General features: G+C 49.3%; 1 protein-coding gene and 1 long non-coding RNA gene across 3 annotated transcripts; one reads left to right on the plus strand and one right to left on the minus strand.

The window, feature by feature from the left end:
* The first annotated feature begins 1619 nt into the window (after window positions 1-1619).
* Window positions 1620-3630, plus strand: LOC138418217 (uncharacterized). Its single transcript, XR_011248453.1, has 3 exons — window positions 1620-1838; window positions 1955-2169; window positions 2301-3630. It is a non-coding gene; the product is annotated as an uncharacterized lncRNA (long non-coding RNA).
* A 369-nt stretch (window positions 3631-3999) lies between these two features.
* AP2S1 (adaptor related protein complex 2 subunit sigma 1) lies at window positions 4000-24158 on the minus strand. Of its 2 annotated transcripts, XM_069549272.1 has the most exons (7): window positions 16027-16769; window positions 13787-13947; window positions 13313-13467; window positions 10759-10908; window positions 5077-5190; window positions 4567-4626; window positions 4000-4376 (listed from the first exon to the last, which is right to left on the minus strand). In XM_069549272.1, the coding sequence occupies exons 3-7, from the start codon at window positions 13313-13315 to the stop codon at window positions 4275-4277; spliced, it is 429 nt and encodes a 142-aa protein (XP_069405373.1). In that variant the 5' UTR covers window positions 13316-13467; window positions 13787-13947; window positions 16027-16769; the 3' UTR covers window positions 4000-4274. The 2 variants fall into 2 exon arrangements, with proteins under 2 accessions (XP_069405373.1, XP_069405374.1); XM_069549273.1 differs by lacking the exons at window positions 13787-13947; window positions 16027-16769 and adding an exon at window positions 24056-24158.
* Between the last annotated feature and the right edge of the window lie 58 nt (window positions 24159-24216).

Consider the following 24216-nt stretch of genomic DNA (forward strand, 5'->3'; position numbering starts at 1 on the left):
ATGTGGTCTACCACTGTCTTCTCTCAGTCATCATACATTTTCAGAGTTCATCCATATTGCAGTACGTATCAATGTTTCATTCTTTTTACACAGTTAATAATCATCCAGGTAGACACAGAATATCTTATTTATCCCTTCATCGGTTGATAAGTCTCTGGGTCTTCTCCATCTTTTGGCTAAGACGAGTAATGCTGCAGGCTTCAGCAATACGTGAACCGTGAACTTCCAGATGTTCAAGCTGGTTTTAGAAAAGGCAGGGGAACCAGAGATCAAATTGCCAACATCTGCTGAATCATCGAAAAAGCAAGAGACTTCCAGAAAAACATCTATTTCCGCTTTATTGACTGTGCCAAAGCCTTTGACTGGGTGGATCACAATAAGCTGTGGAAAATTCTGAAAGAGACAGGAATACCAGACCACCTGACCTGCCTCTTGAGAAACCTACATGCAGGTCAGGAAGCAACAGTTAGAACTGGGCATGGAACAACAGACTGGTTCTAAATAGGAAAAGGAGTACGTCAAGGCTGTATTGTCACCCTGCTTATTTAACTTATATGCAGAGTACATCATGAGAAACGCTGGGCTGGAAGAAGCACAAGCTGGAATCAAGATTGCCGGGAGAAATATCAATAACCTCAGATATGCAGATGACACCACCCTTATAGCAGAAAGTGAAGAGGAACTCAAAAGCCTCTTGATGAAAATGAAAGAGGAGAGTGAAAAAGTTGGCTTAAAGTTCAACATTCAGAAAACGAAGATCATGGCATCTGGTCCCATCACTTCATGGCAAATAGATGGGGAAACAGTGGAAACAGTGTCAGACTTTACTTTTTTGGGCTCCAAAATCACTGCAGATGGTGACTGCAGCCATGAAATTAAAAGACGCTTACTCCTTGGAAGGAAAGTTATGACCAACCTAGATAGCATATTCAAAAGCAGAGACGTTACTTTGGCAACAAATATGCGTCTAGTCAAGGCTACGGTTTTTCCTGTGGTCATATATGGATGTGAGAGTTGGACTGTGAAGAAAGCTGAGCACCGAAGAATTGATGCTTTTGAACTGTGGTGTTGGAGAAGACTCTTGAGAGTCCCTTGGGCTACAAGGAGATCCAACCAGTTCATTCTGAAGGAGATCAGCCCTGGGATTTCTTTGGAGGGAATGATGCTGAAGCTGAAACTCCAGTACTTTGGCCACCTCATGCGAAGAGTTGACTCATTGGAAAAGACTCTGATGCTGGGAGGGATTGGGGGCAGGAGGAGAAGGGGACGACAGAGGATCAGATGGCTGGGTGGCATCACTGACTCGATGGATGTGAGTCTGAGTGAACTCCGGGAGTTGGTGATGGACAGGGAGGCCTGGCATGCTGCGATTCATGGGGTCACGAAGAGTCGGACACGACTGAGCGACTGAACTGAACCGAATGCTGCTATGAACATTCACGGACAAGTTTCTGCATGAATCTACATCTTCATTTAACTTGGGTTCATGTAGAAATTTTGTACATCAGTTTTTATTTCCCTTGGGCAAACAATTAGGAGATTGCTGAGTCATAAAGTAAATGTAATGTTTAACTTTATAAGAACATGCCAGATCCTTCCAGAGAACCCGCCCTGTTTTCCATTCCAAGCAGCAATGTACAAGAGTTCTGGTTGCTCTGCAAGCTTGCCTGGCACACTCTGCATTCTTTTTAAGTATCTATTTTTTATTTAACTATGCCAGGTCTTCGTTACAGCATGCAAACACTTCATTGCGGCGTGTGGGATCTAGTTTCCTGACCAGGGATCGAATCTGAGCCCCCTGCATTGGGAGCTTGGAGTCTTAACCACCACACCACCAGGTAAGTTCCTTTGCACTTGGTATATTTAATGAGCCATCCTCATAGAGCTGTGGTGACCTCAACAGCATTTAACGTGTGAATACTCTTCCTGAGCACGCTTTTTTCTCTGATTCCAGGGTGCTGCAGTCCATGAGGTCGCGAAGAGTCAGACATGACTGAGCGACTTCACTTTCACTTTTCACTTTCATGCATTGGAGAAGGAAATGGCAACCCACTCCAGGGTTCTTGACTTGAGAATCCCAGGGACGGGGGAGCCTGGTGGGCTGCCGTGTATGGGGTCACAGAGTCGGACACGACTGAATCGACTTAGCAGCAGCAGCAGCAGCAGCAGGTTGACTCAGGGCTGGGGCGGGGGGAGGAGGGGATGGAGGGATTGAGGGGTGATAGCTAAGGGTACAGGTTTCTTTTGGGGTGATGAAATGTTCTGGAAAATATTTTTAATTTTATTATTCACTTATTTAGGCTGTGCTGGGTCTTCCGTTGTGGCTCTTGGAAATGACCTCATCTCCCACCCTGTATCACCCAGCTGCAGATCCAAGCCACAGCTGGCTGCCCCCCACCCATGCTCTCACACCTCACGAGTGATCAGAGTCATGTTGGTTTAAGCCACTCAGCTCGTGATAGCATTACAGCAGCAACAGGAAACAAATACACTGCTGGAACAATTTATCTATAAAAAGAATTCACCTCCCCAAGCCTCAGTGTCCCAAGTGAAATGAGGATGGTTATGTGTTCACCATCCACGTTTATAGACGTCTTATCTCTCATAGGGCTGTGCACACAGAAGGCACTTAACGTCTGTGCAGTGAATGCGTGCCGACCGATGCTAGGTACTACCCAGCATTAATTCATTTACTCCTCAGGGACACTCCATGAGAGTAAAAACTATAGTCGACCCACTTGCCAGGTGAAGAAACAGAGGCAAGAGGTGTTAACCGACTGACCCTGAGGTTGCACAGCGTGCTTGTGACTGAGCTGGGACATGCCTGCCCCCTGCAGGTGGGACAATGACATGAGGCTGGGTCACAGTAGTAGGAGTGGGTGCCGCACGCCTGCCGTTCTCAGCTCTACCAAGGCTGGCGGCCATGGCTGCAGCTGGCGGCCACCACTCTGTTCTCAATGGGCATGGGGGGAGGGGGCACAGCCGCTCCAGAGGGCACTAGAAACAGGTGCGGGGGAGTTCCCTGGTGATCCGGTGGTTAGGACTTGGCGCTTTCACTGTCATGAGCCCGGGTTTAATTCCTGGTCGGGGAACTAGGATCCTGCAAGCTGAGCGAGGTGGCCAAAAGCAAACAAAATGCGCAGGAGTGCCTCCTGTTGCCAGAAGGGCTGAGGGCCACTTGCTGCTGGCACCTGGCAGCCGGGGGCGGGCAGGCCGGCCACGCCCGGGACAGCCCCACACAGTGAAGGCCTGAGGGCCGGCCGCGGCTGGGAGCCACTGAACACGGACCCGGAGCCTGCACCTCAGGCCTCGTGTCTGAGAACCAGGATTCTGCAGCCGCCTGCCTGGGCTCAAAACCATCCTGGTTCAGGACGTCCCTGGTGGTCTAGTGGTTAAGAATCCACCTGCCAATGCAGGGGACACAAATTCGATCCCTGGTCTGGGAAGATGCCACGTGCTGTGGGGCAACTAACGCTGTCATGAGGACTGAGCCTGAGCCTCATGGCGAGAGAAGCCACTGCGGTGAGAAGCCGGTGCCCCCCACTTGCTGCAAGTCCCTGCGTAGCCACGAAGACCCAGCACAGCCAAAAATAAAATAAACAAGTAGAATTTTTTTAAAAAAGAAAAAAACCTGGTTCAGCTGCAGACTCGCTCTGTGATCGTCTGAGCTGAGTGAGCCCCTCTAACCATCCCTTCCGCATCCTCTTTTGAGGGTTAACAAAGGCACGTCACGGCTTAGAACGGCCTGAGCGATGTCGGCGTTGGCTCTGAGTGTCATTATTTTAGGAGCGAGAGCTCAGTGTCTAAATCTGTCACCCTTCCCAGTCCCCCGGGGCCGTCTGCGGGCAGCAGCAGGTATGAACCCCGCTCCCCCCACCCCGCTCCCTCACTCAGCCCGAGGTGTGCTTGTTGACTGACTACCTGACGTACCAACGGCAGGGCCCCTGGAGCTGCCCGCGGTTCCCAGGCAGGACAGGCAGAGGCGCAAGGACACAAGGCCAGGCGGGGACCACAGGTTTATTGGGGGCTCCACGCGCACGCTCACGGCATCACACGAGGACGGCACGGTTACACGGTACACTCGAGGCAGCCTCCGCCCACAGCTGGGGCCCCGAGGCCGTGGGATGTGGCCTCCTCCCCTCCGCCCAGACCCAGCTGGGTGCCTTCCTCCTGGCCAGCTGAGGGAGGGGGCCGCTGGGGCGGACCCCGGGCCAGAAAGGGGAAGCGAGCAGGCTAGTCCGGGGAGGGACTGGGGCAGGAGGGGACGGCCGCCCTCACTCCAGGGACTGCAACATCAGCAACTGTTTGAGCACCTTCGTCTGGCTGGTCTCACGGATCTCGCCGGCCAGGAACATCTCATCCACGACCGTGTAAACCTGAGGGAAGGGAGGGCATGGGGAGACCCTGGGGTGAGCAGTGGGGGGGACCCCCGGGGAGCTGGGGAGTTCTGATGCCCAAGAACCAGCAAACAGACCCCAGCGGAGGCACCAGGGTGGCTGCGGGCTTCTGGCCCCCTACTGACCCCCTCCTCTGGCTCCCTCCTCCTCATCTTCCCCAGGAGCCCACCTTATAGAAGTTGAACACCAGGTCCAGTTCACAGACGTTATGGAAATATTCATTTAAGACCTAGGAGAAGACAGAGGTGCTGCAAGATGAGCAAGGATACACACACACACACACATACACACACACACGCAGAGGCATCAGAAAGAGGTGGCACAAAAATAAGGCAGAGGGGACTTCCCTGGTCCAGTGGCTAAGATGCCATGCTCCCAAGGCAGGGGGCCCGGGTTCAATCCCTGGTCAGGGAATCAGAAGCCACACACCACAACTAGGGATCCTGCATGCTGCAATGAAGATCGAGGATCCCAAGCACTGCGACTAAGGCCCAGTGCAGGCAAAATAAATAAGTAAATAAAGAAACAAGGCAGAGGGAAAGTGAAGGGAACAGACACCGGAGGAAACATCAATGTGGGCAGAGAAAGACAGTGTCCCCTCCCCCAGGCTGAGGGCCCCGCACCCTAACAGAGGGGATCCGGGCAGCGCCCGCCGCCCACCTGCCCCCAGCCCATGCACCTCCACAAAGTTGTGGATGGCCTCCAGGTAGGCCAGGTTGTTGTCGTTGACGTCCACGCAGATGCAGAAGTAGAGGCCGGCATAGCGTCGGTAAATGATCTTGAAGTTCCGGAACTGCGGGGCAGAGAGGCGGGAGGTCAGTGACAGGGCGTGCCCAGGACCACACATACTGGGCAGGATGGCACCAACATGTGCAGTCCTGCGTTCCACACTTGGTCCCAGAGGCCCTGCTCTGTTGCCTGACTCTGCGCTGGGGACAGAGGGGTGGCCTGGCTCTCCCTGCCTCGGGCTCACAGTCCAATGGAGCATGATCCTTAGTTACCCCCTGAGTGGGCAGCGAGGGGCTGTGGGTGCTCAGAGGGGACAAGAGGCTGACCCACCCTGGGAGTCCAGGAGGGCTTCCTGGAAGAGGGGGCATCTGCACTGAGATCTGGAGGATGAGCAGGAGTGATCAGGCAGGAGTGCTTTAGGCAGAGGGAATAGTACCGGGCAAAAGCCCAGAGTCAAGAGGTGGGGGTGCTCCAGGGTATCCATCTCCCCCTTTCCGTGACCCGCTGTTGCCTCTGGAAGGAGTCGAACTCCTCAGCCTGGAACTAAGCTAGCAAATTCTTCCACAAACACTGCCTGAGCACATGCTGTGTGGCAGGATTTGTGCTGAGCAGTACAGGCTCACTGCCTCCTGTAACCAAGACAATCCTAGCCCTGCCCTTAACTGAACCGTAAGATAAATATTCCTACCATAACGCATAAATACAACCCAGGAATAAATATTCATGAGCCAGGGATGCAGACTCTAATTTTATACCGTGTGTAAGTAGATAAAGCCATAGACAGAGATCCATGATGTCCCGGCGGGCAAAGCAGCTGAAAAGTCCAGTCCAGCGTGTGTGTGTGTGGCGCCATCTGCTGGCAACTGCAAGAGCCAACTCAAGCCCCTGATTTTTCTTGATTTTTCCCCCCCCAGCTTATCTTTGTGAATGTCTATACTTTTGATCTTCACCACCAAGATAATCATGATGGTGCGATCACTCACCTAGAGCCAGACATCCTGGAATGTGAAGTCAAGTGGGGCTTAGAAAGCATCACTACGAACAAAGGTAGTGGAGGTGATGGAATTCCAGTTGAGCTATTTCAAGTCCTGGAAGATGATGCTGTGAAAGCGCTGCACTCAATATGCCAGCAAATTTGGAAAACTCAGCAGTGGCCACAGGCCTGGAAAAGGTCAGTTTTCATTCCAATCCCAAAGAAAGGCAATGCCAAAGAATGCTCAAACTACCGCACAATTGCACTCATCTCATACGCTAGTAAAGTAATGCTCAAAATTCTCCAAACCAGGCTTCAGCAATACACGAACCGTGAACTTCCAGATGTTCAAGCTGGTTTTGGAAAAGGCAGAGGAACCAGAGATCAAATTGCCAACATCTGCTGGATCATCGAAAAAGCAAGAGAGTTCCAGAAAAACATCTATTTCTGCATTATTGACTATGCCAAAGCCTTTGACTGGGTGGATCACAATAAACTGTGGAAAATTCTGAAGGAGACGGGAATACCAGACCACCTGACCTGCCTCTTGAGAAACCTACATGCAGGTCAGGAAGCAACAGTTAGAACTGGACATGGAACAACAGACTGGTTCCAAATAGGAAAAGGAGTACGTCAAGGCTGTATATTGTCACCCTGCTTATTTAACTTATATGCAGAGTACATCATGAGAAACGCTGGGCTGGAAGAGGCACAAGCTGGAATCAAGATTGCTGGGAGAAATATCAATAACCTCAGATATGCAGATGACACCACCATTGTGGCAGAAAGTGAAGAAGAACTAAAGAGCCTCTTGATGAAAGTGAAAGAGGAGAGTGAAAAAGTTGGCTTAAAGCTCAACATTCAGAAAACGAAGATCATGGCATCCGGTCCCATCACTTCATGAGAAATAGATGGGGAAACAGCAGAAACAGTGTTAGACTTTATTTTTGGGGTCTCCAAAATCACTGCAGATGGTGACTGCAGCCATGAAACTAAAAGACACTTACTCCCTGGAAGGAAAGTTATGACCAACCTAGATAGCATATTCAAAAGCAGAGACATTACTTTGGCAACAAAGGTCCGTCTAGTCAAGGCTGTGGTTTTTCCAGTGGTCATGTATGGATGTAAGAGTTGGACTGTGAAGAAAGCTGAGTGCCAAAGAATTGATGCTTTGGAACTGTGGTGTTGGAGAAGACTCCTGAGAGTCCCTTGGACTGCAAGGAGATCCAACCAGTCCATTGTGAAGGAGATCAGTCCTGGGTGTTCATTGGAAGGACTGATGCTAAAGCTGAAACTGCAATACTTTGGCCACCTCATGTGAAGAGTTGACTCATTGGAAAAGACTCTGATGCTGGGAGAGATTGGGGGCAGGAAGAGAAGGGGACAATAGAGGATGAGATGGCTGGATGGCATCACCGACTCGATGGACGTTTGAGTTTGAGTGAACTCCAGGACTTGGTGATGGACAGGGAGGCCTGGTGTGCTGTGATTCATGGGGTCGCAGAGTCGGACACGACTGAAACGACTGAACTGAACTGACTGAACTGATACCTTTGCGGAGAAGGCAATGGCACCCCACTCCAGTACTCTTGCCTGGAAAATCCCATGGACTGAGGAGCCTGGTGGGCTGCAGTCCATGGGGCCACGAAGAGTCGGACACTACTGAGTGACTTCCCTTTCACTTTTCTCTTTCATGCATTGGACAAGGAAATGGCAACCCACTCCAGTGTTCTTGCCTGGAGAATCCCGGGGACGGGGGAGCCTGGTGGGCTGCCGTCTATGGGGGCGCACAGAGTCGGACACGACTGAAGCGACTTAGCAGCAGCAGCATATTGAGGTGTTGTTTAGTCCTTTAGTCCCTAAGTTGTGTCCAATTCTTTTGAGACCCCAGAGACTACAGCCCGCCGGGCTCCTTTGTCCATGGGATTTCCCAGGCAAGAATACTGGAGCAGGTTGCCATTTCCTTTCCTTTTCCTGCTGGGCGGGATCTTCTCTGCCCATCGAACCCCCATCTCCTGCATTGGCAGGCAGATTCTTTACCGCTGAGTCACCAAGGAAGCCCAATATTATTACAGTAGCTCCTGCACATAATCCATGGATTAGAATATATCAGGATGTTAACTCTACTTAAAAAAAAAAAAAAGGTTCACGATCAAATGATTGAAGGCCCCTGCTTTGGAGGGGCGGATTCGAGACAAGAACCCACGAAGGCAGGAAGACTTGAGCTGGAGAAGTTACCCACCGGCCGTCACAGCTGGTGTGGCCTTGGCAGGCTCTGACCCTCAACAGTGCTCTTTTCTCTCCTGCTGTCTCCTGCCTGGCTCCTTCCTGTCACCGCTGTGTCACCAGTGATGCCCTGCACAGGGCTCCAGTCTGGAGTGGGCCTGGGTCGGGAGCAATCTAAGATGGTCCGGCCCCCTTGTGACGTTCTCACCTGGCATCAAACCTTTCTGGGTCCTCCTAATCCGCCTCTCTGCCCACTCCCGGTCCCTCAGCTGCTGTCATTTCCAGCACTCAGTGTGGGGCCGGCCCTGCGCTGGCAGCATGGTGCCCCGGGAGAGCCGACATCCCTTATGCTCCGGCTCCCCTCCCTTCATCATCCCGCCCCCCACGTCTCCACTGGGCTGGGAATGGACACTCCACTGCTGATCTTCCCCTCCACCTGTTCTTTGCTAAATCAGCCCATCTGGGAAAATGACAGCGCCCCCTACTGGTGGCTCCATTCTCTTTCCCATACCTCCTCCAATCTTTGGCCCTTCAGTTGGCTCTCCTTTCAAAATGCTTCTCGCCACCCCCACTGTTTCCATGACTGTGAAAGTCACGAGCATCTCTCACCTGGGCTGCAGTGGTCACCTCCTGAGCAGTCCTCTGCTTCTGCTCCTGCCCCTTAGAGAGGGATCCCTAAAGCCTAAGCTAGCCTACCTCCCTCCTCAGCTCAAAAGCCTCCTGTGGCTCCTTCCTTGCTCAGAGTAAGGGCCCAAGTCCTCATGACAGGTCACAAGGCCCTGAACCTCCTACTTCTGTTATATCTTCAATCTCATCTGCTCCCACCTTCCTCCCTGGCTTACTCCACCTCAGGTACACTGGCTTTCTTGCTATTCCAGGAATGCCCTTGTACGCCCTGCTGCCTCAGGGGCCTTTGCACTTATTGTCAGATATCATCTCCTTCCACTTCTCCATTCCTTCAGGTCTGGGTTCAAACGTCCCCTGTTAAACGAAGACTTCCTGATCAAACCATTTAAACCCACGATCCACTCCCCACCCCCCACTGTATACATCCTAGCCATTCCATCCCCCACAGCTGCTTCCTTTTTCTCCCTGGCATCTATCATTCCTGATACACTATATCTTCATTATAATAACAACCTCCCATCGACTAAAACTAAAAACGTCAGCGGTCAGCTCTCCGAGGGAAGGGGCTGGGTCTGTTTCATTTCCTGCTGTATCACCAGTGCCTAGAACAGTACTCGGCACATAGTGAGCCACCAATAAGTATCTCTTGAACTCCACATGGATAGAGGAGCCTGGCGGGCCACAGTCAACGGGGTCACAGAGAGTCAGACACGACTAAGCGCGCATACACACACACAGGACAATCAACCTGGTCTCTTGAAAGGCTAATACCGTGGGAATTAAAGCTAGAAGCATCTTAATAAAGAGACCAAAACCAATGCCAAGATCCTTGACTGGCTTTGGACAATCAGTTTTGATGATCTGTGCTATGCTAAGTTGCTTTAGTCATGTTTGACTCTTTGTGACCCCCTGGACTGTAGCCTGCCAGGCTCCTCAGTCTGTGGGATTCTTCAGGCAAGAATGCTGCAATGGGTTGCCATGCCCTCCTCCAGGGGATCTTCCTGACCTAGGGATCAAACTTGCATCTCTTATGTCCCCTGCATTGGCAGGTGGGTTCTTTACCACTAGGGTCACCTGGGAAGCCCTCTGATCATCCGGGGGAAATTTAGATATTGATCAGGTTTAGAGTACTATTAGTAAGGAAGTATGACTCCTTTTATCAGGCCTGATGATACTGTGGTCATGGAAGGCAGTGTCTTTTTTTTCTGAGATGTACCCTGAAATATTTAGAGATGAAATGTCATTATCTCTATACCTTTTTGTGACTGCAATACATGGCTTATGCAATCTTAGTTCCTCAACCAGGGACTGAATCTGCACCTTTGGGAGTGACAGCACGCAATCCTACCCTCCAGACTGCCAGGGGATTCCCCCATGATCGCTCTAACTGAACTGAAAACACGACTGCCAGGGATGGTTCGGTACACCATTCTCTACGCTTATGTGTTTGAGCATTTTTGTAGTAAGTTTTTAAAAGGCATCAGGAAAAAAAAAAAAAAGGTTATTTGGCCAAAAAAAAAAAAAAGAAGAGAGAAAAAAAGAACAAAAATGCAAACTCAATACTGATGAAATCTGGGGGAATTTTCAGTTGATGTCTCATTGTACTAACCTGTATGTCGGAAAATGTTCACCCTGAAAAGTAACCCACTCTCCTCAAAGGAAGAGGATGGCAGGCAAGTTGAATAAATGAATGGCAGGGAGGAAGGAGAGTCTGAGAGGTTATCGCCATCTGAGGCTGGGAAGGGGGGCATCAGAACAAAGCGGGGGAGTGTGGGAGGCACTGGCAGGGGTGGGGGTAGCTGTCACCTCCACAAAGTTGGTGTGTTTGGCGTCTCGGACGGTGACCACAGCATGCACCTCCTCGATCAGCTTCTGTTTCTCGTCATCATCGAACTGCATGTACCACTTGGCCAGGCGCGTCTTGCCTGCTCGGTTCTGGATGAGAATGAAGCGGATCTGGGGATGGCAAGAGGAGGAGGCAGGGAGAGAGGTGGGGTGGGCGAGCCAGTGCAGGGCGGCCCTGCCCAACAGCCCCACCCTGCCCCATGGGGAAGATAGGGTCCACGTGTCCCGGCTGCCTGCCTTCCAAGGGTCTCCGCCACTCCCCTGAGCCCAGCCAGGCTGACCTGGCCACCTGCTCTGGTCCCAGGTCCCTCCAACACCCCGTGGAGTGATCTCTCATCCACTGGCCAACTCTGCAGTCATTTCTAGGGCGCTGAGTCCCAAGCTCCACCAAGTCTTGTCTCCCTGACCTTGGACAAAAGATCCGCCCTTCTACGCCTCAGTTTCCCCACGGTGAAACAAGTTTTCCTTAGAAGACTCACCTTGTCAGGGTGTTTTGAAGGTTAAATAAGTTTATAAATTTAGTCAGTGGCTGGCACTAACAGGCAAGCCAGGTGTCAGCTGCAATTATCATCAGTGATGCCTAGGAGACCTGAGGTGTTTTTAAGATTTTGAAACGCCAGCTCAACTGTCACAGGGCTACTGTGAACACCGAACAAGTTGATCTCAGAAGTGTTTTGTATAGTCCCATTTATATACTGAGTGTTCAATAAAATTAACTATTATGACTGATGCATTTGACCAAGTGGCTAAAAACACAGACTCTAGAGCCCATATGAATCCTGGCACTGTTGGCTGTGAGTCTGTAGGCAAGTTACTTCACCTCTCTGGACCTCAGTTTCACTGTCTGCACAATGGGTATAATGAGAGCACCTCCCTCATGAGACTGTTGCACGAGTTCATGAACACAGCAGGGATAAAACAGTGACCAGCACATACTAAGCATTATACAAATATTAGTTCTTAGCGATATAATTCATTGTTATTTGACTTTAAGAAAATCATGGGCCAAGTGCATGCAGCTAGGAAGCCTGTCTTTGAGCCCAGTTCTGTTGGAGATGGGTGTGCTCATGTCCATTTTACAGATGAAGAAATCGAGGCTCAGAGAATGGAAGTCTCACAGCCAGAAAGCAGAGCTGGGAATCCAAAGGCTTTGCTCTGAATCTCCTTATCCTGACTTGTGGAAGCCTCCACCGGGTCATGAGGGGTTGCTCTCTTTCGTAAGCCTCATTCTCCACACACTCCATCCCTCCTCCCGCAACTCATCTGAGCTGGACGGGAACAGGATATTACACTCTCCTTCCAAGAACCCCTTCTGCTGAGCCAGGGAAAACCACTTCCTAGCAAGGCAGGGGTCCTGGCAGGCAGGCAAAGGGCATGGGGTGGGGGTGGGACTCACACCAGGCAGCCGCAGCCTGGGGGCCAGAGCCAGAGATAGATGGAGAAGATCGGGAGGAGAGATGGGAGCAAGGCTATAGAACTAAGGGAGAGCTCTGTCTCTGAGTCCTGAACTCCCTCATACACTTCTTCCTGTTTCTCCTTCCAACCAGAGTCTCTCCATCCCAGGGAATCCACACTGAGAAGTCCCATCCTTTCTGTATCCTCGCCCCTCTGATGTCCCCTCTCAGTGCCCACCTCCCCCCCGGCCCCCCACCAGCCTTCTCTACCTCCAAGTTTCCCCGGCCCCCCCGGAGTTGCTTTGACTCCTGCTTTCCCAGTTTCAGGGCTCTCTGTCAGGGTGCCCCATCCCTGGGGATTGGCGCCAGCTCCAATGCCCAGTCCTTGTTCCCCAAACCCCCTCTCCACCTCTCACTTCCATGCTTACTCCCTACCCTGTGAGAACCCTCCTCTTGCAGAGACCTGTTCCATTGCTCCCCATTCATGTGTAGTATTCACTGCCTACTCCAAGCATTCTTCCCTCTTACAGCACACTTTTCCTAACTCTAAAGCCCCATTCCCTACAGTACTTCCTGTCTCCAGGGTCCAGTCTCTTATCCTTGAGACTCTCTCACCAGCAGTATCCCACCCAGTTCCAACACCCTCTCTCCGCCTGCAACATCGGCTTCCTGCCCCTAGAGACCCCCTCTCTCCTATCTCAACGTCTCCCATTTTTCTCCAGCTCTTCTGACGCACTCCCGGAAAGCCCTCCGCTTGGGACGCCCCCTCCCCACCTCCAGTTCCTTCTCCCAGCTTCTGAGATCCTGCCTCATGAGTAGCCTCCCAGTTTCAAAACCCTCCAACCATCTCGAATATCTCCCTCCCGTACAGGCCTCTCCCCTGGCACCTGGTCTTCAAAAGCTCCCCCCTAGCCTCGAGAACCCCAGTACACACTCGCGCCCAGAACCACCCCCAGTTGCCTCCTTCGCCGGCCTTTGATCGGCCCCAATCCCGAGAGCCCGCGCCCGGCCCAGACCATCGCACCGCTGCAGGGGCGGCTTGTCAGTATCCCACCGAGCCTGGAGTACCTGCACGTGGACCCACCCTTCGCCCGTCCCCAGCGTAGGCGCGCCCTCGTTACCATGGCGACCCCCGTCCGGACCCCAGTGGCCCCGGTCCCGCGGCTTCTGTGTGGCTCCGGCTCCGGCAGCTGTTGGGGGACCCAAGCGTAGAAGCGGACTTCCGGCAGAAGAACTCGCCCGCCCTCTCGCGCACAGCCCACTGGGAATTGTAGTCCTGAAAAAAAATAGGCTCGCTCGTCGGGGAGGCAACCCGGGAAAAGAGCCGGTCGCGCTTCCCAGCATGCCGCGCGACTGGGCTTTTCCTACGCCAAGGTTCAGGCTCCAAATGCATGTTGGGAGCCACGGGTTATTATCTCCTCGGAGGACTACAGTTTCCGACATGCCTGACAGCCAGCGAGACGAGAGTTGCATCCTGGGAAAAGTAGTTCCGTCAGCCCTCCCTCCACCTCCCAGCCTAGGCGAGAAGGACATGCTGGGAATAACTGTTTTAAATAAAACAGCGTTGGGAAATGTAATTATGTTTCCGTGCTTACCTAGTGCTCTGTTTAAAATGTGTTGAGTGTTTCTCTGGGAGACAGACAGTGGTTTAATAGCATCAATTTGGAAGTCAGAACTGTGTGCAAATCCTGCCGTCGCATTCCCTAGCTCTGTGACTTTGGGCGAGCAGTTTCACCTCTTAACTCAATTTCTTCATCTGTTAAAGAGAAGTGGTCAAGGGGTCACCTCACTGGGGTGGCTTTAAAGCTTCGGCCAGTTTCCCAAGTACTTAGCATAGTGCTCAACACATGGTAAGCGCTCAATAAACGTGAGTTAAAATCATGAATGTTCACTGTTTATATCATGTAATAGGGGTCTTCTTGCTTCCTATTCACAGGTACACCTGTCTTCTTACACGGCCCAGCTGTTGGGGACCCCTTACTAGAACACGGTGGCACATAGTAAGCAGTCGATAAAGGTATTGCTACTGAGGGCAGACTTGCCATAATAAAAACAAAACATATCCTGGATGTAAATTAAAAGTGTGGTATTCGCAGAAGAACTAACACATAGGTGTTGAATAACTGTAGGGGCAAAAAGAGGTAAGAGATCATTTTCAGTTCTTGCACTCCTCTATCATCTACAGGGTTGGGACCAGGATAAAGTAAGCAATGTGCCCAAGGTACAAAAATTTAAAAGGCACTCACTCTTAGATGTTGACCCTTGCAAGGGCCTGAAAGTGAGCAGCTGGCTTGCCTCCCCTTGGTCCAGCCCTGTTCTCTAGCACTCAGCTAAGTGCCTGGCACAAGTCTGGTGTTTGACAAGTTTCCTGAATGAATGAATAGGAATCAAGGAAACAGACACCCTTAAGGCTAAGTAAAAGAAGTTTTACAGGAATGAGTAGTTAGTATGTAATTTGTTTGAATGACCATGAAGACCAAAGTTGGTAGAATTGATCTATGATGTAAAAACAGGAGCAGTGATTATCTCTTTGGACAGGGGGCTAGGAGGCACGGGTTATGCTGGATTTGGCATAGTAATATGCTGTATCTTGAAAGAGGTTTTAGTTACATAGATGTAGATACACACCAAAAATCAACAAACAATACACAGGATTTGTGCATTTCATATTACATAAAATTTACCTAAGGGGTTTCCCTGGACTGCGACCCCACCCCAGAATTTTTTAACTGAACAAAAAAAGTCAAAAATATTGAACCGTAGTTGATGATATGCATGCTGTTTTGTTTTTTGTATTTTGACTGTGCTGCACAGCATGAGGGTCTTAGTTCTCAGACCAGGAATTGGAACCATAGACCCCCACAGTGCAAGCGCCGATTCTTAATCACTGGACTGCCAGGAAAGTCCCTGCAATTAACCTTTAAATACATCAGAAAAAGAAGTCAGGTTAGTGGATAGAGAGATTAAAGAATAAAGAGGTGAAAAATAACCAAAATTATAGACTCTAGACGCTGAGTATATGGGTATACACTGTGTAAAGCGCCTTGGAAGGAAACTTATGACCAACCTAGACAGCATATTAAAAAGCAGAGACATTACTTTGCCAGCAAAGGTCCGTCTAGTCAAGACTATGGTTTTTCCAGTAGTCATGTATGGATGTGAGAGTTGGACTATAAAGAAAGCTGAGCGCAGAAGAATTGATGCTTTTGAACTGTGGTGTTGGAGAAGACTCTTGAGAGTCCCTTGGACTGCAAGGAGATCCAACCAGTCCACCCTAAAGGAGATCAGTCCTGGGTGTTCATTGGAGGGACTGATGTTGAAGCTAAAACTCCAATACTTTGGCCACATGATGCGAAGAGCTGACTCATTTGAAAAGACCCTGATGCTGGGAAAGATTGAGGGCAGGAGGAAAAGGGGACGACAGAGGATGAGATGGTTGGATGGCATCACCAACACAATGGACATGGGTTTGGGTGGACTCTGGGAGTTGGTGATGGACAGGGAGGCCTGGCGTGCTGCAATTCATGGGGTCACAAAGAGTTGGACACGACTTAGCGACTTAACTGAACTGAACTGCGTACAGCTTTCAAACTTTATGCTTGGAAATTGCCATAATAAAAAAAGGAAAAGAAAAGAAAACAGACACCGTCCCCAGCCCAACAGCATTCATGGTCTAGCAGAGGAAATAGACATATGCAGTAGACTTACGCATATAGACTTACATGACAATATGCGATAGACTTGAATGACATATGCAAACAAACAAACAATTGCTGAGCAAACAACGATAGATATTTCTTATCTTCCGTGGATTGGGAATTTGGAAGCTGCTTACCTAGGTGATTCCGGGCGGTGTCTCTCCCAAGGTTGCAGTCACGACGTCAGCGGGGTTTGCAGTCATTTGAAGACTCAACTGGCACTGAAGCATCTCCCTCCCAGGGGCTCCCTAACAGCGTTGGCTGATTGATGCTGGCTGTTGGCAGGAGGCTTCAGTTCCTCGCCAGGTGGCCCTCTCCATTAGGACACATGAGTGTCCTCACGTGACAGTGGTTTTCCCCCAGAGTGAATGAGCCAAGAAGGGACAGGTCAATAGCTGCCCTATTTTTTATGACCTGGCCTCAAAGTCACACCCTGTGATTTCCACAATATCTTATCAGTACACGGAACTGCCCTATCCAATGTAAAAGGGGACCCGAATACCAGTGAGAATCAGTAGGGGCCGTCTTGGAGGCCCAGCTACCACAATCGTTTCAAGTAGAAGCACCTGGCCCAGATGAGGTGTTAGGGCCAAAGCCAGGTGAGTGTGCAGGGAGGGAACAGACTTTGTCTCTGCTCTCAAGAATCTCATGGCTTGGGTGGTTTGGAGTGTGAGTCTGTCTATATGTATATAATATGTGTGTATGTGTGTGCATATATATATACATATATCTGTATGTATACATACGTATACATTTATACATATATAACAACATATGGGGGCTTCCCTGATGGCTCAGTTGGTAAAGAACCCACCTGCAATGCAGAAGACACTGGAGACTTGGGTTCGATCCCTGGGTCAGGATGATTCCCGTGGAGAAGGAAATGGTAACCTGCTCCAGTATTCTTGCCTGGAAAATCCCATGGACAGAGGGGCCTGGGGGGCTACAGTCCATGGAGTTGCAAAGAGCCGAACACAACTGAGTGACTAAGCACAAGCACATAACAATATATATGTGTATATATTACTATATATAACAGGCATCTAACAATATATCTATGTATTCTGTAAATATAGACAGAAATCTGTCTAGAATATATATCTATACTCTGTTTTTTAATCTTTTTTTTCTTCTGCACCTCACAGCATCTGACATCTTAGTTCCCCAACCAAGGGTTGAACCTGCACCCCCCGCGGTGGAAGCATGCAGTCTTAACCACTGGGAAGTCCCTATCTATTTTCTATAGCTATAGACAGAAAGGGCCAGCCCCAGCCCTTCCTCTTTAGAACCGAGAAGGATCCTCTCCTTTTGATCCCATTACAACGTGCTTGCCATAGAGAGAAACTGGAAAGAGACAGAATGCACGTTGATGGGGGGGAGTCAACCAGTGCATATGCGGTCACAACAAAATACTCGCATTCAGGCAAATATATAGAGAAGTCTAGAAGACAACACATTTTGGGAGAGGCAAGAGGATGGGGTTGGGTTGCCCAAGGAGCTTCCATCTTAGCTGGAGTATTTTTTTCAAGGATGAGAAATTCATGTATTATTAGGTATTAAAAATAATTAAAAGTATACAGCAACAGTAAAATGGGCAAAGATTTGAATAGCAGTTCACAAAAGCTGCTATTCAGATGGTTCATGTATATAGGAAATGATGTTCAACCTCATTAATCACTGGGGAAAGACAAATTAAGATCACAACGACACCACTACACAGCCATTAGAATGGCCAACGTTAAAAATTGGACAGTATCAAGTGTTTGGGGAAACATGGAGCAGCTGAAATTTTTCTAAATGTCTCTAGGAATATAAATAGCATCCACTTTGGGAAACTGGTTAGAGTACTCACGTACACCTTATGACTAGCAATTCCACTCTCCAGCACGTACCTAGCAGGAATGAGTGCACATATTTACCAAAAGACATGCACTATTCATAATAGCCAAAAAGTGGGAACTACTCACCAACAGTAGAATGAGTAAGTACATTTTGTGTGTGTGTGTGGGGGGGGTGCGTGTTCACGCACATGTGCTTGTGCTCAGTCATGTCTGACTCTGCGACCCCATGGACTGTATGGCCTACCAGGTACCTCTGCTCATGGAATTTTCCAGTCGAGAATACTGGAGTAGGTTGCCATTTCCTTCTCCAGGAGATCTTCCTGACCCAGGGTTTGAATCCGTGTCTCTTGTATCTCCTGCATGGACAGGTGGATTCTTTACTAGCTGAGCTACCGGGGAAGCAAATACATACTGGAGCCTTCGTTCTGTGGAATAGTACACAGCACCAAGAATGAACAATCTCCATTTATTTAAAATAATATGGGTAAATCCAACGAGCTATGTTGATCAAAAGAGGTAACTTAATTCACTTTAAGTAAAATATTAAAACAGGCAAAACTAAAAAAGGCATAGAAATCAATGACTGGAGAGGGACATGGAGGGAGGTCTTCTCAGAGATTGGTCATACTCTTTTTTTTTTTTTAACCTCGGTGCTGGTTACAGGGGCGTGTTCTTTTGGAATATTCATTGAACTGTACACTTGTGATTTGTGTTCTTCTTAGTATGCGTGTTATCAGTTCAGTTGCTCAGTCGTGTCCAACTCTGCCACCCCATGAACCACAGCATGCCAAGACTCCCTGTCCATCACCAACTCCCAGAGTCCACCCAAACCCATGTCCATTGAGTTGGTAATGCCATCCAACCATCTCATCCTTTGTTGTCCCCTTCTCCTCCTGCCCTCAATCTTTCCCAACATCGGGGTCTTTTCAAATGAGTCAGCTCTTCGTATCATGTGGCCAAAGCACTGGAGTTTTAGCTTCAACATCATTCCTTCCAATGAACACCCAGGACTGATCTCCTTTAGGATGGACTGGTTGGATCTCCTTGCAGTCCAAGGGACTCTCAAGAGTCTTCTCCAACACCACAGTTCAAAAGCATCAATTCTTCTGCTGCGCTCAGCTTTCTTTATAGTCCAACTCTCACATCCATACATGACCACTGGAAAAACCATAGTCTTGACTAGACGGACCTTTGTTGACAAAGTAATGTCTCTGCTTTTTAATATGCTGTCTAGGTTGGTCATATTGGAGAAGGAAATGGCAATCCACTCCAGTGTTCTTGCCTGGAGAATCCCAGGGATGGGGAAGCCTGGTGGGCTGCCGTCTATGGGGTCGCACAGAGTCGGACACGACTGAAGCAACTTAGCAGCAGCAGCAGCAGCAGGTTGGTCATAACTTTCCTTTCAAAGAGTAAGCGTCTTTTAATTTCATGGCTGCAGTCACCATCTGCAGTGATTTTGGAGCCCAGAAAAATAAAGTCAGCCACTGTTTCCACTGTTTTCCCATCTATTTCCCATGAAGTGATGGGACCGGATGCCATGATCTTCGTTTTCTGAATGTTGAGCTTTAAGCCAACTTTTTCACTCTCCATTTTCACTTTCATCAAGAGGCTCTTTAGTTCTTCTTCACTTTCTGCCATAAGGGTGGTGTCATCTGCATATCTGAGGTTATTGATATTTCTCCTGGCAATCTTGATTCCAGCTTGTGCTTCATCCAGCCCAGCGTTTCTCATGATGTACTCTGCATATAAGTTAAATAAGCAAGGTGACAATATACAGCCTTGATGTACTCCCTTTCTTATTTGGAACCAGTCTGTTGTTTCATGTGTGTTATATTTCCATTTTAAAACATAGTATCTATCAAGACTTTCCCTGCAGGGTGCGCTGGTCTGGAACATGCCATGCCTCAGGACTAAAATAAATTGATTAATTAAAAGAGAAAGACTTTTAATAAGAAAAAAATAGGATCAATCTTTTCTTTCTATTTTTTGGCCACGCTGTGTGGCATGTGGTATCTTAGTTCTCTGACCAGAGATCGAAGCGGCGCCCCCTGTAGTGGAAACGTGGAATCTTAACCACTGGACTGACAGGAAAGTCCAGGATCTGTCTCTTTTTAATTTTATTTTTTAAGTTTTAAAAATTTATTTTATTTTCTTGGTCCAGCGGAACGGCTTGTGGGATCTTAGTTCCCTTATCAGGGATTGAGAGCGCCAGGGAATTCCCTCCATTGTAAAGCTGATAGAAATTGGGATGTTCATCATCGATCTTTCCATCAGACGTTTATCTTGTACCCACCATGCTGGGATTTTGCAGTGAATCCCTGCATCCCCGCTTCCTGTTCCTTCCTCGTTATTGGCTGCTCTTCCGGCCAATGGCAGAAGAGTTCACCCTTCTCGGACATCCCTAGAAGCATCCGCTAGCTGCAGCTTCCCCAGTTCGGTTTGTAGGCGGCGCTGTGAGCTCACTGACTCTTTGGTCAATCTGAGACCTGGTCCCCACCCTTTGATTCTTTCAGACTCGGAGGAATGGAGAGAATATGCCCTAGCATTTACACTCTGCGCAAAACTCTTTTGCAGACTTTTCTATCTGTGCATCTCTTGAATGCGGATCTAGATTCTCGGGTCCCTCTTCTGACCTACTCCAGCTCCACGATTAGTGAATCCAATCCCAGCTATTTGGGCCTCTAGAGCCATGCTGGGTAAATTTTGACAACTTGACAACGGCCTGCGTTGACAGTCGGCACCTCTGTCAGCTAAATGTTTTCTCGATTATCTGTTTATCCTGCAGTGGAGGTTAGCTGGGTGCGCGGGAGGCGACTGCCCCCAGGGAAACCCGCTTCCGGTGGTTGGCTTGCTTAGCTAACACCCGCTCTCTTGTGCACTGGAAAGAAATGCAGAGCTGGGAAGGCCCTCCTTGATGGTTCTCTTCCTTCATCCACAGAAACACTGCCTGAGCCCCTGCCTTGTGCCTGGACAGGTGCTAGGAACATTAGCATCAATTGAGACAGCCTCAATTGAGTCCTGTCCTCGTGGGGCTCACAGTCTGGTGGGAAACACCTATCAGTATATTGGAAACCCAGGGTGGTCAGGGCTTGGTTGGAGGACCCAAAGGTGCTGTGCAAGCCTAGTTCAGTGGCTCAGTGGTGTCTGACTCTTTGCGACCCCATGGACTACAGCACATGGGTTTGCCCTGTCCATCACCAACTCCTAGAGCTTGCTCAAACTCATGTCCATCGAGTAGGTGATGCCATCCAACCATCTCATCCTCTGTCATCCCCTTCTCCTCCTGCCTTCAATCTTTCCCAGCATCAGGGACTTTTGTAATGAGTCAGTTCTTCACATCAGGTGGCCAAAGTATTGAAGCTTCAGCTTCAGCATCGGTCCTTCCAATGAATATTCAAGACTGATTTCCTCTAGGATTAACTGGTTTGATCTCCTTGCAGTCCAAGGGACTCTCAAGAGACTTCTCCAACACCACAGTTCAAAAGCATCATTCTTTGGTGCTCAGCTTTCTTTATGGTCCAACTCTCACATCCATACATGACTACTGGAAAAACCATAGCTTTGACTACATAGACCTTTCTTGGCAAAGTAATATCTCTGCTTTTTTTTTTTTTCCCAGTAAACAACTTAGTCTTTCATTTGCCCAAGGCCAGTTGTTGCAGGCACTGAGGCCCCAAGACTTCCAGGAGGGATGGGGGAGGGGGCGAGCCATCCTGCCTCCCAGGTGCTGCCTGCCGCATCCTGCTTCTTGCAGGAGATGGGAGAGTAGATAAAGTGTACCCTTGCACCATCAAGCATCTCCTCAACTTTGTGTATGTATCAGTCATTCAGTTGTGTCTGACTCTGGGACGCCATGGACTGTAGCCCACCAGGCTCCTCTGTCCAAGGGATTCTCCAGCCAAGACTACTGGAGTGAGTTGCCATTTCCTTCTCCAATGTCTCTGCTTTTTAATATGCTGTCCAGGTTTGTCATAGCTTTTCTTCCAAGGAGCAAGCGTCTTTTAATTTCATGGCTGCAGTCACTGTCGGCGGTGATTTCATAGCCCGAGAAAATAAAGTCTCTCTCTTCCAGTGTTTCCCCATCTATTTGCCATGAAGTGATGTGACCTGATGCCATGATCTTAGTTATTTGAATGTTGAGTTTCAAGCCAGCTTTTTCCACTCTCCTCTTTCACTTTCATCAAGAGACTCTTCAGTTCCTCTTCGCTTTCTGTCATAAGGGTGGTATCATCTGAATATCTGAGGTTATTGATATTTCTCCTGCCAATCCTAATTCCAACTTGTGCTTCATCCAGGCAGCATTCTGCATGATGTAGTCTGCATATAAGTTAAATAAGCAGGGTGACAATATACAACCTTGACTACTCCTTTCCCAATTTGGAAACAGTCTGTGGGAGGGCGTCTTGGAAGAGGGGACATCTGAACTAGTATCTGAAAGAGGATTAGAGTTAGTTATAAAACAAGGATTGTGTCTTGGCTACCATGCCCTCAGTGCCGGCCATCACTCCCTTTGTTCACCACTGGATTCATTCATTTATTCATAAGCAAGTATTTAGTGTGGGTCATCTTTCAGACTGAGAATCTAGCCAGAGTTCCTGGTTTCAGAGGGTTCCCACATAATATGGTGATGCCAATACAGAACTTCAACCCCTGATGGAGTGCTATGAAAAAGAACAAAGTGTGTGACTATCTGACCCCTGTTGTCTGAGTTTAAATCTCACATTTGCCACTCACTAGCTGTGTAACCTCTCTGTGCCTTAGTTTAGTAGAATAATAACAACCCCAAACTACTTGTAAAGTGTGAGGATTAAGTGAGTTAATGTTTGAAGTGCTTTAGAATGTTGCCTGCATAAAGTGCCCATTTTTATAAAGTATGAGGTGTCAGGTCAAATCTGGGAGGCCACCCAGAGGAAGTGACCTCAAGCAAGACTTGAATAAGGCAGAGTTGATAGGCTCCAAAAGAAGGGAGGAGGGGCATCTGGATCCAGAGTGAGCCCAGGCTTCTCTCTTCTCTAGGTGCTGCCAGTTCAAAAATTTCCCAATATTCAAAGGACCTAGAACACTGCATTGGAGTTATAAACACATATTAATTTGAGGTAGGGGAATCCGATGTCCCTTCTCCCCAGGTTTTTCTGGTTTTCTCAAGTAATAGATTTCAAAATCGCTTACAAATCAGGGCTTGCAGTGACATGTAGAGAAAATCTGGCCCAGGCACTGGATTTGTTTCGCCCACAATGCTAGAAAACAAACTTCCACTAATCAGAAAATCTTTATTTAGTGAGATGCTTTAAAATTTGAGCGCATCTAGCACAACACTGTAAATTAACTATACTTCAATTTTTAAAAAGCAATGACCTCCAAAAAAAAAACACCCCACCGAAAAACAAAATTTGACCGCATGTAATTTTATCAATGTTTATAGAGCAAGGCATGATTTTCAGCACAAGTAGAATTCATTCAATTCTCCCAACAAATCTTACTAAGAGATAAGATTGTCATTCTACTTTTAAGATGAAGAGACTGAGCAAAGAAACGAAAAATGCAATAAGAAACATAGCTTTTCTTCATGCATTCCTTAAATATTGACTGGGTTCCCAGAACACTCATCTTCCACGATCCGTACTTCCGGAGGGCTCCCAGAGGAACCCCTCTTCAGTTCAGAGGAAGGAACTCAGGGGTTACAGCGGTGCCCCTTCCCATCACTACTATTTCCCCTCTGGGCGCCCAAACTGACATTTGATTTGCAGTCATTGGCACAATGTTGACTTGGAGGCCAGGGATGTATGCGGGACCAGGCCCTCTCCCGTCTCCCGAGATTTGGGGATCACGGAACCCAAAGCAATTTGTAATAATGCGCGCGTTGCCTGCAAATTTTCTTCGCTGCCAGGGAAAAGAGCACGCGCTTCGCAGCCCCGCCCCTTCTTCCGGAACGACGAATTTCGAGGCTCCTATTGGGCTGGGGCGGGCCACGCCTCCCCGTGTCCCCCAATCAACTCCCCACTGGGTGCACTCCCTCCTCCTCAGCCCCGCCTCACCGCCCCACGTTACGTCGCTCCTTCTCTCCTCCTCCGTTATCCCGGGGGCTGCGCTCGCGCGGCAAACCCACCTCCCCTTGCCTCTTATTGGCTGGTCAGGTCCCGCGCGAGCGGGATCGCTCCCTTCGCCCCCGCCCCCAAAGCCGGGCCATGCCTCTCCCCTCCCGCTTTCTCCAAGAGCCGGCGCGAGAAGGGTTTTGGCTGCTTCTGGTGCGCGCAAGGGTGCGCGCGCCTCTCGAGGACCACTCCCTCCGCCTCGCGCGAGTAGCCGCAGCGGCTGGCAGCCCTACCCGCGCACGCGCTCTTGTCCACTCCAGTCCTCTGCTCAGTCGCGGGTCTCCTCGCGCTCTGTCTGGCGCTGCAGCCACCGCAGTAGCGGCATTTTGTGTGTGTGTGTGTTGCGGGGGGGGGGGGGGGCGGGGGGAAGAGAGCGCACGCGCACTGCGCCCTC

This window comes from Ovis canadensis, chromosome 14, assembly GCF_042477335.2.
Source record: "Ovis canadensis isolate MfBH-ARS-UI-01 breed Bighorn chromosome 14, ARS-UI_OviCan_v2, whole genome shotgun sequence".
Taxonomy (NCBI): domain Eukaryota; kingdom Metazoa; phylum Chordata; class Mammalia; order Artiodactyla; family Bovidae; genus Ovis; species Ovis canadensis.